The 15118-nt window shown below is 41.2% G+C and overlaps 1 protein-coding gene across 1 annotated transcript in view; it reads left to right on the top strand.

Moving 5' to 3' along the window:
* The first annotated feature begins 349 nt into the window (after nucleotides 1–349).
* SGK1 (serum/glucocorticoid regulated kinase 1) overlaps nucleotides 350–15118 on the top strand; it is a 120060-nt gene continuing 105291 nt past the window's right edge. Inside the window, exon 1 of the mRNA XM_066247916.1 lies at nucleotides 350–445. Coding sequence (XP_066104013.1) covers nucleotides 377–445 — 69 coding nt within the window. The 5' untranslated portion in view covers nucleotides 350–376. The remainder of the gene's footprint in view (nucleotides 446–15118) is intronic.

Below are 15118 nucleotides of genomic sequence, written 5' to 3'. Positions count from 1 at the left end.
CCAGGTAGCTGGGGGCGCGCAGGGGGCGGCTCCTCCCGCTCCGCGGCGGCGGCGGCGGCAGCAGCAGCAGCAGCAGCAGCAGCGTTTCCCCGGAATCCGCTGCATCCCAGCGTCCTGTACAGTGACTGATGCATGTGCTTCGGAGCAATGATGGGAAGAGGAAAGCCACTGCCGCTCGCCACTGAAAGTGGGGAGAGGCTGCTGCAGTAGCCGCTGCTGCAGAATGCGTGATTGAGGACCCGCGTGCGCCCCGCTGGATTCTCCATCCCGCTCCGGCTTCATTAACTGTCTCCCCGGAAGGGCAGCCGGGAACCAGATGCACTAACCAGGCGGGTGCCCCCGTGGAGCTATAACTGTGAACTTCCCACTGTGGAAAATGGTAAACAAAGACATGAATGGATTCCCAGTCAAGAAATGCTCAGCCTTCCAGTTTTTTAAGAAGCGGGTAAGGACAGGTTTTGTTTGTTTCTTTTGTTTTCTGCTCTTCTCTTAAATACATGCTCTGCCTGAGGTAAGCCTAAGGTTTTGTTGCCCAGCCCCGAAGGAAAGCCTTGCTGCTGGTGGCAGTGGTCCAGCCGTGAAATAGACCTGCCTTGATGCACCCTTGGGGTTGGTGGCGCCTGGGAAGAGTTGCTTTGGGAGGAAGGGTTGGACCGGGATGCCTTACAGAGGGTTTGAGGTGGTGATGGGAATTTCTCAATCGAAGCCACAAGATTACAGGCAGTTTCAAAGTGACTTGGCCTGGATACAGCTACAGCTCATAATTCATAATTCGGGGACTAATTCAGCAGCGCTCTCTCTTTGAAGGGTTCAACTTTTTCACCCCCTTTCATTCCTTCCGTCTCGAGTGCTGCATTACCCTCTTCACTCGTGAGAAGGGGCAGCTCCTGGCTTCCCAGACCCCCTCAGCCAGGAACTTGCTGAGCGTATTTAACGTAAAAATAGCAGAGGACTACAGTGACCTTTGACAGGAATAATGGAACCCAGCCTCTTCAATCTTTTATTTCAAGTCGCCTTAATTTTGCTTACGATGACTGCCTTTCTTTTAGAGAGAGCAGCGAGTGGCCTGAATCCAAGAGATGATAATATCAGGTTATGTCACTGTATGCATGTATGTCTTAAACTCCTTGTCCTTCCATTCATAGTATTAACGTTACATTGGTTATAAATGAGAAAAAAAAAAACTTAATTTTTTTTGCAGTCACACTAAGAGCCTGCATACATCTACTGACTTATACTAGTGGGAGGTAAGAAATGAATACTTGTTTAGGGGCCAGTGACTGATACTCTTATGGAGTTTCTTAAGCAACAGAAGCTTCCTCCAGCCCCCGGCTGCCCCATCCTATTTATAACCGTAGGGCAGTTCCATCAAAATGGCTCTCTCCATTCATTGGTACTCCATTCAGGTCCTTTCTGTGCTGCTTCTGATGCAGTCCTTCAGTTAACCCGCCAGCAGAACACAATGAATGACAGGCTGGGCTGGACTACCCCCTGCACTAAATGAGTAGTAGGTCAGGAAGACAGGGCTGGAAACAGCATGTCAGGCCCAGCCAGAGGGCCAGCGCAGGCTTCCCACGTGCTTTTGGCTGAGTATGGTTCAGTAAAGCAAACCCTTACTCAGGTCTATGGGCCAAAACCCATATAACAACACAAAAGCACCGTGGCTGCTGCTCATGGAGCCACAGTGCCAGGCGAGGCAGGTCTCTCTAGCTCTGACAGCAAGTCCGTGCCGCTTCTCAGAGTTCCACTGTGTTTCTTGGTTTTCCCTGTAGCCCAGATATTTCTTTCCAAGGGAAGGACCCTTGGTGAAAAGTAAGTTCCAACTGCAAACAGATATTTTGCTGATAAGAGAAATGCCATAACCCATACCTCAATACTTAAACTCTTTACTCTCCTTTAATTAACTATTTGGTTGGTACTGGTGGTGGTGGGGAGAAGGGAGTGATCATTTAAAACTCCCCGGTGGGATCTGTAATTTACCAAGTACTTTTCAAGTAGATGTTTTTAAAGCTGTTTTTCTCGTTATGGTTGTTATCAAAATGTATTTAGTGATTTACTAATTTACCATCTGTTTGTGTTTTTCTATGCAAAAGCATAATTTACCACTACCCTTCAGTTGGTATACCTCTCTAGACTTTACATTTTGCAAAGAACTAGCCAAGGTACTGACGTCTCATTTGAGTGCATGCCGAGAGAAAGAAGTGTACACCAAGATCCGGCAGGCAGCTGCTCTGCCTGAACCTGTGTCTGTCGTTTGCTGGAAGTAGGACCAGAAATCCCCCCTCCTGCTTCCCTTACCCCTCAAGGATGGCAAACTGAGCAGAATGTGACTGCATGTCAAGTCATGACATTCCCAAGGATAAATTCCTCTAGCCTAATCCGCTGGTTCAGATTGTACCATGACTTTTGTTTCAATTTTGCTTTTCTGTTTGCTTTTTATTTCAATTGATTGATTGATTTTGGAGAGAGACAAAAAACATCGATCTTTTCCTGTATGTTTCCTTACCGGGGATAGAACTTGCAACCTCTCCTTATTGGGATGATGCTCTAACCAATGAGTAATCAGGCCAGGGAGTTTTGGTTGTTAATTACACAAGTAATATGTAAATAAATGTAAAAACATTAAAACGATACTGATCTTCTTACCCAATCTTTCTCCCTTCCCCAGAAGTAACTGTTGTTACCATGTTGGGGCCCATGTTTTCCAGACCTTTTCCATGCATTTACATACAAAGTCACAATCTAGAATGCCTTTGTTTTCAGCTAAGAATAATTCATTTTCCCTATATTCTATTGTTAAAGTTGCATATATTTCTGCATATTTTATTTTTAACCTAGCTGAATAGTCTTGCAAAGTGAACTCTTTGTCCAGTGTCCACGTAAAACCATGAGTGGATCTCAGGGGGAAAAAAAATTGGTTTTTGTTGTTGTTGTTTTTTTAGGGCTTACTTATAAAAACTGAGGTTTGAAACTAAATTTTAATTACAGAAAGCTTATATAGTGCTTCCTATGCCCCGAGACATTCCAAAGGGAGCATAAGAAGCTCACTAAAAGAGAATAGAGAGCACTTGCCTCTGTCATTCATTTACAAGAGTAAGTGCAGCCACCATTCATTTATTGAGTGATTATTGTGTTTTAGACATCGTGGGCCGAGTGCTTTGCATGCGTTATTTCATTTACTGTTCAGAGTAACCTTATGAATTAGGGGAAATTATTAAATGTGCAAAGTATGGCTTAGAGACCTTAAACAACCAGCTCAAGGTCACTTAGCTAAAACGGAAGAGAACTAAAAATTTAAATCTTGTCTAACCTAAAGCCTGTATTCTTAATCCAGATTTTTATTTCAGAGACCCCTCTCTTCCTTTTTTGCCTATAACAGAATTTTGTGGATTTTTCCAGTTAAAATTCTTATGCCACCACCCAATTTATCAGACCTCTGAAGGCAAGACAAGCATCTTGTAGCTATTTCCCAAACTTCGTAGTGACAGTAACCCAGGCAGCTCTGGGGAACCTGGTTTTGAAGGACACAATCTGCAGAATTACAGTCCTGGTGCTGTGCCCCCAAATCCTTTGGACTTGTGCTCTTCCTCCTCACCTCTTAAATGTTCAACTTAACTTAGCTTATTTTCATTTAGTTGAGAATCACTAAACTAAACTCAGGAAGAGTTCTACTTTATTCGCTACGTGTTTAATAGACTAGCATGAGATCCTATGGATTACATTTTATTCTTAGAGTCTCTAAAAATTCATTTAAGATGAATGGGACAATGTCCTTAACAGTTTTATTCTCACAATACAAGTGCTTCAAAAATTATTAGTTGTGCTAAAGAAAATCCATTTTCATGGATTTAAAGATTTTTTTTTTTGTAATTACGATCTTTGCATTGTGACTCAGAAAACACAAACAAATAATATTATCTTCTATGGATTATCTTGATAATCCATTTTGGAAAAACAGTAGGTAGAAAAGACAACCATGGTTACATTGGCTTTAGTAAAGTTTCAAAGAGCACTAGCCACACATAATTCTGGATTCGGAATGAATTTTAGAAATCCTCTCATTGGCCCTCTTCATTGAAAGACGAAGAAAGTGTGTGTCTAGAAGGTGAATCACCTACTCAAGTTAGACTGGGGCTAAGCCACTCACACATAAGGTTCCACTTCCAGATGGAGTGAGCTTTGCTCTTCATTCTGCCCTCAAACAAAGTGAGTGCTTTATGCCTCATACATTTTTTTTAACAAAAAGAAGGAACAAAATACACTTCTTGTCTTTATAGAACTAACTGCATAGTGACCACAACTTTGCCAAGACATTTCTGTCTTGATATAGTATTTTATGATTTTGTGAACAATTCCTTGTATTTTTTTAATAATAATAATAAATTTTATAATAACAATAATATCAATATTTCCAGGCACTGATTTAAGAGGCTTAAGTATATTTTATATTTAAATTCTCACCAACAAACAAAAACACCCAAAGGTAGATACTATTATTGTCCCGATTCTACAGTTTAAAGAAACTGAGGTGTATGGAGGTGGAGGGACAAGCCTTACTTCACACAGCGAGTCAGTGGCAGAGGCAGGATTTAAATCAAAACGCCTGACTCCAGACCCCATATTCTTACCCACTGTCTACCCTGCCTGTTGGTGTTAAACAGTCCAGGCTGGTCAGAGGAGATGGGAAAAGGTGTGTCTGTCCTCCTCCAGCAAGCAGTCTCCTTTCTCTAGAAATGATAGGAAACCAAGTGGAGGTTTTCAGCCTAGTCGTGATGTTGACTCTACCAGAACTGAGAAATGACATAAAGCTGCTTTGAAGTAATTATTTTTCACAACTGTCCCATAGCCAGCAAGCAGCATGCCTTTACATTTTATTTTCCTTTACTATTATTCTATTATGTCTGCTCAAAAACATCTGAATTAGAATGATAACAAAGTTCCTTTTCCTATGTGAAACCCTTGGTGTCTTTTCAGAGGGTTCTAGCATTTATTGAGTGCTTCCTAAGGGTCAGGAATAGTTCAAAGCACTTTAATAGTGTAATCCTCCCAATCACTCCTTTACGCCCATCTTACAGCCAAAGAAACTGAGGGCCAGAGGGGTGCAGTAATTGGTCCGAGGTCATAGTGCTAGAGACTTGCAGCCAGAATTCAAATTCAGGCAGCCAGCTTTGGCACCACCAGTCTTTATGTGTGAACCACAGGAGTGAACTCCTGCGATGCGAACACCGCTGCCAGCGTGGCTCTCCCACTGGAACTGCCTGTGAAGAGGACCCAGAGAGGATTGGAGGCAGCAGGAGGCAGTAGCTATCGCCATGGAGCGACACAGTTCCCAAGGGACTCCTGAAGGCAGTAAGAATGTTTCCAACAAATCAGCAGTCTTAGATTTCTCCAAGATGTATTAGATCACACTTCCCAGAACCGTGGTGGTGACATCAGTGGCTTCTACTGTATGTTCTTCAGAAGTAGCTAAAATCTGAGCCATTTGAGTCTCTCGTGTGTACTCCAACAGCACAGCACATCTGTGAAAGCTTCATGTGAGTAAACGGTCCTGATATCACAGTGCAGTGTGACTGCAGCCATGTGCTGTGCTGTTGAAGAAGCCCTTAAGGACAGAGAATGCTGTTACCTTGTTCACTGTATCCCTGCTTGGCAAACCACCTTTGATCAATGAAAGTGTAAATAAAATGAATGAATGAGTTCTTGTATCGATTTGCTCCTAAGTCACTGTGTTGTCCGTCCTCCACTTCCCCCTTTTTTGAAACAGATTAATGGCTTAGGCATCTAATGCATTTAGTTCTCTCTATTTTGGGATGTGAATTAGATATAAAGGAAGACTTTGAAAACTAAGTTGAGTTCAAAGAGTTTGAACTCAAGATGCTTCTTCCACTTCCACCACGAAGCCTCTTAGGGTTTGGATGGGCAGAGCAGGGGTGACTTGTCTGGTTAGGTTTGGCTCTGCTGGGGAATTACCATGGAATGCAGGTGAGAAGCCATTCTCGTATTGTAGACATTTTGTCACCTAAGTAGCTCTCCAGAAGGCTTTATGATAGTTAGGCTCTTACTATGCTATGGTGCTTGGGAAATATTTTTAATGAAAATTATAGCCGAGTACTTTGATAGTTCTGGTTTCTGTTTTTATGAACTGGTATTGAAGCGCTGGTGTCATACAGTTGTAACATCGCAGTAAACACTAGCCTGAGCTCACCCATGTTTGCTGGCCTGTAAACACTTACTAAGACAAAGCGAATCTGAAATGGAAGAAGGGGGGAGGGCCATTGACATGCATGTCCCCAGAGGAGATTTCTATTAGAAAAGCATAGGGCTTAAAATTGTAGTGGAAATTGGATCAATAGAAAAGTTTAATTAGAAATTTAGGTCAAGCTAAAGATAGGTCACTAGAGAAAATAATGTGGAGGCATATTTTAAAGTGTGTGTGTGTGTGTGTGTGTGTGTGTGTGTGTGTGTGTGTTTAAATGCATAGCAGTTAATTATTTTAGCAGCAAACCCAAAAGTGAAAGAGTAAATATCAACAATCTTAACACTGGCAGATAAGAGGAAGACTCCAGGCTTTCCGGTGGGGTGCTGTTTCCTACCTGCTGACTGAACACTGAGCCCCTAGCTTGTCGGCTTGTCTGAGTGTGAAACTGCTGCCTCCTCACCAACACTGGAACAAGGACTTATTCCTTCTATGGGGTTGAGGAAAGTTAAGTTCACAGGCAGAAGGACTATTGGGCCTCTCTAACTCCTTTCTATTGGGAAAGCAAACTGCTCTGGCCCTCAGCCCCCATGCATCGTCCTGGCCCAGAAACACAAAGGACATCGCAGTGGCCTACCTTTGTCCTTGGCCTAAGGGCAGGTGCACCCAGCAAGTGGCCAAGTTTCTCCAGCAGACCAGTCAGGCTGGCACATTTTAAAATATTACATGTAGAAGGAAGAGGCACAGGAAGCAGGAGGAGGACAAAAGTAGACAGCAGGTCACATTAGGGATCTTGGCTTCCTTATGCAGCTGCTCTGGCATTTGGAGAAAAGATAATTATTAAAGCTTGTTTACTTTCACACCTATTTCTCCACAGAATTCTGTAATGATTTCATAAGTACTTACAACAGAAGAAAATGAAAATCAAGGCTGTAACCAGGGTGGGAGGAGAATCTTCCCTTTGGTAGTGCAGGATGCCACAATATTACTTTAATTGCTTTCCAGAGCCTGCTGTGACATTTTCCTGGGAAGAGTCCACTTAGCTAATTTTATAGCATTGGGGTCACCTTGGTCTCTTTTCCCTTCCTGGGTCAGGGCATTCACCCAAAATGCCATTTGCTTGGAGAATAACTAGTCATATGGTTCTTTTCTTTTCTTCCTCTTTTCAATCTCTTTCTCTCTAAATCTTTCCTCGTTACATTAAGGCAAAAGAAAGAAAAGCCTGAAGCAAAATACCCCTAGACTCATGCCTTAGAAAAAAGAGAACTTGTATTTTTCTCAGCCAGTGGTTTCAGGAATATCTTGCCATCTGAGTCTGTTAGAGTGAAATCGCCCAATATAGAACACATTGGCCATTCACAGATTTTAGTTTCTAGAAATAGCATGGTGAGAAGGTTCTCAAAACAGTTAAAACATTTTAAGACTCAAGCCTTTATAAGACCAACATTAAAATATGCCAAGAAAAAAAAATAATTTCCTCTGAATGCAAATCTTTCTATACCAGTGTTAATTTGGGTTATAGTATAGAAAAAAAATGATGGGGGAGAAAACAATGACTATATAGCTGTAACACTGGAGAGTATCAGGTAAGACAGAGGTTTGTCAGGCAAGGATATGTTTTAAAATGGTCGTGTGATAGAAGTGGGAAGTGAATAGTAATTGGGGAGAAATTGCTTCTCAATGTTATATAATAAAGCTTTAGGAGCTAGACTGAAAATGGCATGTCAATATAGCACTTAAGAGCTTGCCACAAACTAAGAATGATCTGCAAATGAAGTTCTTTAAAGACATCAACAGAGAACATCAAAAAAGATTTGCTTTCTCCTTTAACTACTTAACCTCAAAGACTGACTGTTAGTAGTAAGAATTAGAACCCAGCACTTACTGTATTCAGGGCCGTAGTTATCAGTTTTGACTAAGTAGTCATATCTTATTTGTCTATTAGTCAACATTTATGTAAAAGGGCCCACACCTTAAATCAGACATTTAAGAGTAACCTTGAGACCTGACCTCAAACAAAATTTCAGAATGTGTAATTTTGTTCATCTGATATCTTGACAGTTAGCTCTTATGTGATGCCCTTTATTCTTTTCCAAAAAACAGAGCACTGAAAATTTATAACAGTGCCTTCCTTCCTAAAGTCATTATCTTTTAAACAACAGGTTCAGAATTAGTGCTGAAACTCCACCTGCCCCTTTTTTGTATTCACAGCATGAACAGCCAATATGAACTGAGTGCTTACACGTGACAGGCATTACGGTAGAAACGGGGGTATGAGAAATTATATTTTTCTTTATTCTCTGCATCTGCCCCATCCCTGGCAAGTTGGATCATATCTTCCTGTTACACACTCTTTATAGCTCCCTGGAAAAAAAATTTTTTAACAGCACCTGTCAATCTATAATCACCTATTGCTGTAGGTATTTAATTAATGTCCTTAACATTAATCAATATTCTCTTGGACTAGGATCTTTATGAGGGCAAAAGCTTTCTTTCTTTCACTTACAATTGTAACCTCAGGGCCTAGTCTCCGAGTGTTATCAATGCATTCTTGTTGAAACAAATAAAAAGATAGGAAATTATGAAAGTCTAAGACAAAGAGGGAAAAGGCATTAATCTAAAAACCCACCTAGGAATTAAAAGTATTTTAAGTTTGGCCCTTTTCTGTTTTAAACAAGGGCATATGTTAAGACTTTACGTGGGAGGAACATTTCTATTCTAAATGAGACCTCTTCTGAAGACATTGTCTTCTACCATATACTGTTCCTTGTGAAGACATCCACAGAATAAATTCCTCTTAGAATTTCACAGTAAAGATTTTTTTCTTTCCTGAAGGAAACCACATTTAGCATGATATAATCCCACACATTTGTCTCAGTTGCCAGGAAACTCAAAGCTAAATTTAAAGGTAAATTTAGTGAACAAATTAGAAAAATCTTTAGAAATAAGTTCTCAGTTGCTGAACTTGGTTTTAATCTTGTGTTTTTAACTCACTTGTTAATGTGTATCTCATTGTTAACAGCCTCTGATGTTTTTGAAAGCAATGTAAGCCCTGGCCTGTTAGCTCAGTTGGTCCCAAAACATCACCATTACAGGTTTGAACACCGGTCAGGGCACATATGGGAAGCAACCAACCAACTCCACACTAGGTGGAACAACAAAAGAATGCTTCTCTCTCTCTCTCCCTTCCTCTCTCTGTCTCTCTAAAATCAATTAATAAATAACAAATAAAATAAAAAACAAAAGTAATGTAGAAGGCATGTAATCAAACAAAAAAGCAAAGAGCAACCAACTTTCAAGGTCTAGTTGCAAATATTGAACGTAGACACTTACCAGCGTTGCTATGATGATGAATAGCACACACAGAAGAAAGGCAGTTTAAAAATGTGAAGTGCTTTTCCACTAGTTCCTCCTTTTGAAAATGCTTATCTCAGACTAGATGAAATTAACCTCTGGACTAGAGCTAACTTTTAAGTGTAGGTGTAGTATCTCAGGTATACAACATAAGCCACTGGACTCAAAAGTATAGGAATGTTTTGTTTGTCCCACCAACATTTAGTAGATTTCTCCAAGTTTTATCAACTGTACTAAGTTTATGTAATCTATTGTTCCATGACAAAATATACAAAAGCTAGTGATCAAAATAACCACTTTTTTTTTTTTTTTTTTTTTAATCTCATGGGTTGATGTTGGCTGGTCATTCCTCAGCTGCATTCAGCTGGTGGTTAAGCTGAGCCAGAAAAGCCCAAGAAAGCTTCACTCTGTTGTTTGGTGCCTCATTGCTTCTCTGTTGGCCTCTTTCTCTCTCCGTGCACCTTTGTCTTCTTTAAACCATCATGGTTTTAAGATAAACTTTTCAGAAGGCTGCTGGCTTCTAAGAGATGTGCCTCAAGGGAACCGTGGAAGCTGCAGCTTTCATAAGGACCTGCCTTGGTGTCATGCAGTGTCACTTCTCCTGCATTTGATTCATTGGAAAAGTCACTGGGCCAGCTCAGATTCAAGAGGAGGAGGAATACACTTCAATTGGCAATGGGAAGAGTGGCAAAGTGAAACTACTGAACACTTGTATTTGTTCAACTAAAACATAGCATTGTTTTCCAAATTGTATCCAACTGTAGTGAATTTACAGCTTCTTAAATCACAATCTTTTTAATTACCATCAAAAAGTAGAAGAATCACACTCTCATATGAGAAAGATATAAAGAACACTTAATATGGGGTTAGACAAGCCCACTGGACTCTTAACTACATTATGTAGAAACTTTGTAACACTGGGCAAATTGTTTCATATTCTAAGCCCATTGGCTTATCTGTGAAATGACAACATTCACCTCAGAGAACCGTTATGAAGATTAAATGACATAATACTTATAGAGTATTTAGTTCTGCTGCATGGTATATACGTAGCACTCCAACCATGTTGAAGATTGTCAAGGCAGACCTCAAAATTATCTAGCCTACCTTTCTCCTTTTTTATAATGGTGTCAATTGTGATTTTACTCATGAGTCCATTCATAGACATGCTGTTATAAAAACCTCTTTGCTTTTAGAATGTATTGTTTTAAAGTCATTTCTCAGAAAAATCTCTGCCTGGTCAGTAACTTTACAGTTTCACTGGGGTATTTCATTGTTTCTAGAGGTTTAAAAACTAGTGAAGAAACCAATTTATCTTCTATAGATACTTCTGCAGATACTCGTCCCTAGAGTAACTGCCTTGGTACTGGCTTCATTGCTGAAATACTTCATTTTGCACAGGATCTCATTAAATCAAATGATATCAAATTACTCTGCTTTTTTAGTTACATGTGTGTAAGGCACTGAGGAGGCAACTGATACCTAAGAATTTATGTTCAGGCCCTGGCCGGTTGGCTCAGCGGTAGAGCGTCGGCCTAGCGTGCGGAGGACCCGGGTTCGATTCCGGCCAGGGCACACAGGAGAAGCGCCCATTTGCTTCTCCACCCCTCCCTCCTTCCTCTCTGTCTCTCTCTTCCCCTCCCGCAGCCAAGGCTCCATTGGAGCAAAAGATGGCCCGGGCGCTGGGGATGGCTCTGTGGCCTCTGCCCCAGGCGCTAGAGTGGCTCTGGTCGCAATATGGCGACACCCAGGAGGGTCGCAACATGGCGACGCCCAGGATGGGCAGAGCATCGCCCCCTGGTGGGCAGAGCGTCGCCCCCTGGTGGGCGCATGCGGGAGTCTGTCTGACTGTCTCTCCCTGTTTCCAGCTTCAGAAAAATGAAAAAAAAAAAAAAAAAAAAGAATTTATGTTCAGTATATGATCATTTATTGATGAGATTCTGTCTGAGCTTAATGCTGCTTTGTTTTCTAATCTGCCTTGTGCTGTTAAGACTTGAAATCCATATGAAATTCTAAATCATAACCTGTGTAACTCATGAACACTCTGAAATATTTTTTATATGCTCCCTTTCCTGAAAATATTTCTATTTAAGGCTCAATAACTTCTATTGCATGACATTTCATTCCTCTGTTCTCACTAACTCTAAGGTCAAGCTCTTTTGTTTTGTATTTCCTTGGTTTTTTGGACACTTGTCCATCCTCGTCTTAACTTTCCCTTTCTTGGCATACTGCCCTGAGGACCACTCTCACCCTGGACACTCGGCTGTGGTTTCTGTGGCACAGGGCTCTCTAGTCCCTTCGACCTCTGGGCTCTTGTTAGTTTCCTTTCAGGCTCCACCTGCTCTATCTTGCCCCCAATATGGGAGTGTCTCAGGCTCAACCCTTGGATTACTAGTCCCTTCCCTTCACCATCTCTTTCTATCTTTTCCCTCTTACACTGGTCTCCACCTTTCTCACTTTTCCAGACACTCGGCCTCCTCCCCAGCAATACACAAGTTCTTTCATTCCCCTGCCTTACATACAATCTACATCTCCCATAAATGCATCAGTGCTCTGAATGCCTGATGCCTAGTCCCAGCTGTCTACTTAACATTCCCCTTCAACTGTCTCACAGACCCCTTGAACTAATCATGTCCAAACTGAACACTGTTTTTCCTCCTTACTTCATAGTGTTTCTTTTCCAATGTTCTCCAGCTCAGTAAATGGAACTGTTATTTACTGATTTGTTAGAGCTAGAAACCTACCAATATCCCTCTTTCTTTCCTTCTGGCATCAACACAATCCATTAACCCACCTTACTGAGTTTACCCCTAAATCAGGTTGTTGTTGTTTTGTTTTGTTTTTAATCTTCTCTTGATCTCCAGGGCCTTGGTGCTGACCTTTTTATAACAGGGTCTCTTTACTCCCCTCTGCACATCCACTTGTTCCCGCCTTTTACCTCCTTGACTTCCCTACGAAGAAATCACTGCACTTTAGACAGGTGAACAACTTTCCCATGGTCAGGAGGTCGTTCTGAGAAAACCAGGCAGGGAAGGTGGAAGGGGTTTCGCCAGAGGCATCTAGAAAAGTGGCACACGGGACCCACCAGCCAGATTCCTTCATCGTAGCAATAAACTCGTTCACTCTCTCAGAGAATGACTGTTTTGTAGTTATCTGGTCTAACTGGCCTTTGTGATAGGTTTTCCTTCTTCTCGGTAAAAGAAGCTTTTTGTTTTGTGAAGAATTGAAATAGTGGGACCTTTTTGAGAATAGATAACATTATGCTTTCTTTTAAAGTACATTGCTTCCCCACCTCCTCAGGGGAAAACGTCTGTGACAGAGGCTCCACCCCCCTGTCAGAAGGAAACAGCCTAATTCTTTCTTTGAAACTAGAATAAACAGAGACCTATCCAAACACTGAGTACTTCCAGATCAGAAAGCATTTTTCCAAATTAGGAATCTTTTTTTTTTTTTAAGCAGTTTACTAGCCAGAGTATAATAATAATGTTAGGGACTATAGTTTTGATGTGTTTCATTGTGTATCTGTCGAATGACTACTGTGGATAGCTTTCAAAGTCTTCCCCGTTCTGGATATCTCTAGCATACATATCTTATTCCTATACTCTTCGGCATAACTTCCTGCCTCTGTTATCTCAGGGATACCCTGGGCCTCCATCTCGTCATTGTCACCATTCTTCTACCCCCAAAGCCCTCCTTTTGCTCAACTCTCACCTTGATTCCACACTGAGCTAAATTCTACATTTCTCTCCAGAGCCCCATGGGATCCATGATGCTCACACAACAACAGTGACTTGCACGAGTTGTTTTCCGAAAATGCCTCTTCAACTCTTAGGAAATACTGACTTATACAGTATTACCTTTTATTTGATCATAATATACTAGACAAGTAGCATTTCATTTAGAAAATGTTCAATAATTTTTTTTCTCCCTTGTTTCTCACACCTCAAGAATAGGCATACAGCTTTAACCTTACTTTACCAGCCCAGGCACTAGACATTAGAAAGGTTAAGTCATTTCCTTGTGGTCACACAGATGAAAGAGGCCCACGGCTGTTGATGACATGTGACATCTTTCCATTACATCACATCACTTCTCTGGCAACTGTTGTGGTTTCCACCAGGCGTTCAATGCTCATGATCTATTATTGTAGGAGCTTCAGAAAACTGAAATTGGAGTTCTTTGTTTTCATGGTGGCACTGTCAGAGATTTTGGTTTAGGAGTAGAAGGGAATCGACTTAGGCCAGTTCCATTTCCTAAATAGCTTTGGCTCTTGCTTGTATTTACTCACGAATGATCTGCATTGCCATTTCCCTAAGCCCAGGTAAGCAGTCCTTCCCTGGAGAACTGCCTCCACCTCTTCACTGGCCTTCTGCTGCCACTCTTGCCCCTTGAAACTCTCCAAACTGCAGCCTGGAAGAACTTTCTAAAACACAGGTTGGAGCTTGGTACCCAGGTGTTTATAACATTTCAGTGGTGCATCAGAATCTCAAAACAAAGTCCTACTTCTTAGCATCGCGTGAAGAACTTACAGTGGGCCTTTGCACTCGCTTCTCAGTCTTTCTCTTGCCCTATCTCTTTCTTCCCTTCCTCGTCCACTGAATTCCATTCTCCAAATGTGCTGAATAGTTTATTTTTCCTCAATTGCACCATCCTGCCCCCAGTCCAGGGGTTCTTCACCTGGGATTTATAGCCCTTTGTAGGAAGAGAGATGCCTATGGATAAAATCTAGGAACCTAATGGAAAAAGTTGCACATTTATTTTCAATAACCTCTAACTGCAATTTAGTGCTATGAATGTAGCCAACAAAATTCAGCAATTTTACTGAGACCTGTAATCTTTTCATTCACATGACAGTTGTTAAAGGTAATGCAATATATCATGTATGCTTATCATTACTGAGATGTTTACAGTAGTTATTAGCTCTCATCTTGACCTTGTTATCTAATGCATTAACAAAGAATCACATATAGTACTGAGTATATATATATATAGTACTAAAAATGTTTTTTAAATATTTCTAATTTTACTTCAATATAACTGATTGCCTTTATCATCCTAAGATTTTACTTTATTCATTAAAAATTTGTTCTTGGAAGGGAGCCTTAGATCGGAAGGGAGCCAGTCTGACAGAAAGATTTAATGCTCAAAAAAGTCCTTAATATGTTCTTCTGACTTTAATTCCCATACTCTTGACCTGGCCAATACCCACTCATTCTTCATTGCCTGCATTCTTTTGTTTATTTGTTAGTTTTTGTTGATTTGTTAGTTTTTGAGAGACAGAGAGACAGGCAGTGAGAGAGACCAGAAGCATCACCTCATAGTTGTGGCACTGTAGTTATTCATTGACTGCTTTCTTATACTTGACTTGACCGGGGGGTGAGGGGGCTCCAACTGGGCCAGTGACCCCTTGCTCAAGCCAGCAACCTTGGGCTTCAAGCCAGATACCTTGGGCTTCAAGCCAGCAACCATTGGTCTCAAGCCCGCTACCTTTGGGCCCATTTTAGCATTGTGGTTCATTCTAAACTATTTGTTCATGCAAATATTTACTGAGACTCTTAAGTCCCAGAG

The sequence above is a fragment of the Saccopteryx bilineata genome, chromosome 12, assembly GCF_036850765.1.
Source record: "Saccopteryx bilineata isolate mSacBil1 chromosome 12, mSacBil1_pri_phased_curated, whole genome shotgun sequence".
Taxonomy (NCBI): domain Eukaryota; kingdom Metazoa; phylum Chordata; class Mammalia; order Chiroptera; family Emballonuridae; genus Saccopteryx; species Saccopteryx bilineata.
Note: the sequence above shows the minus strand (reverse complement) of the source record. Positions and strands in the feature narration are given on the sequence as shown.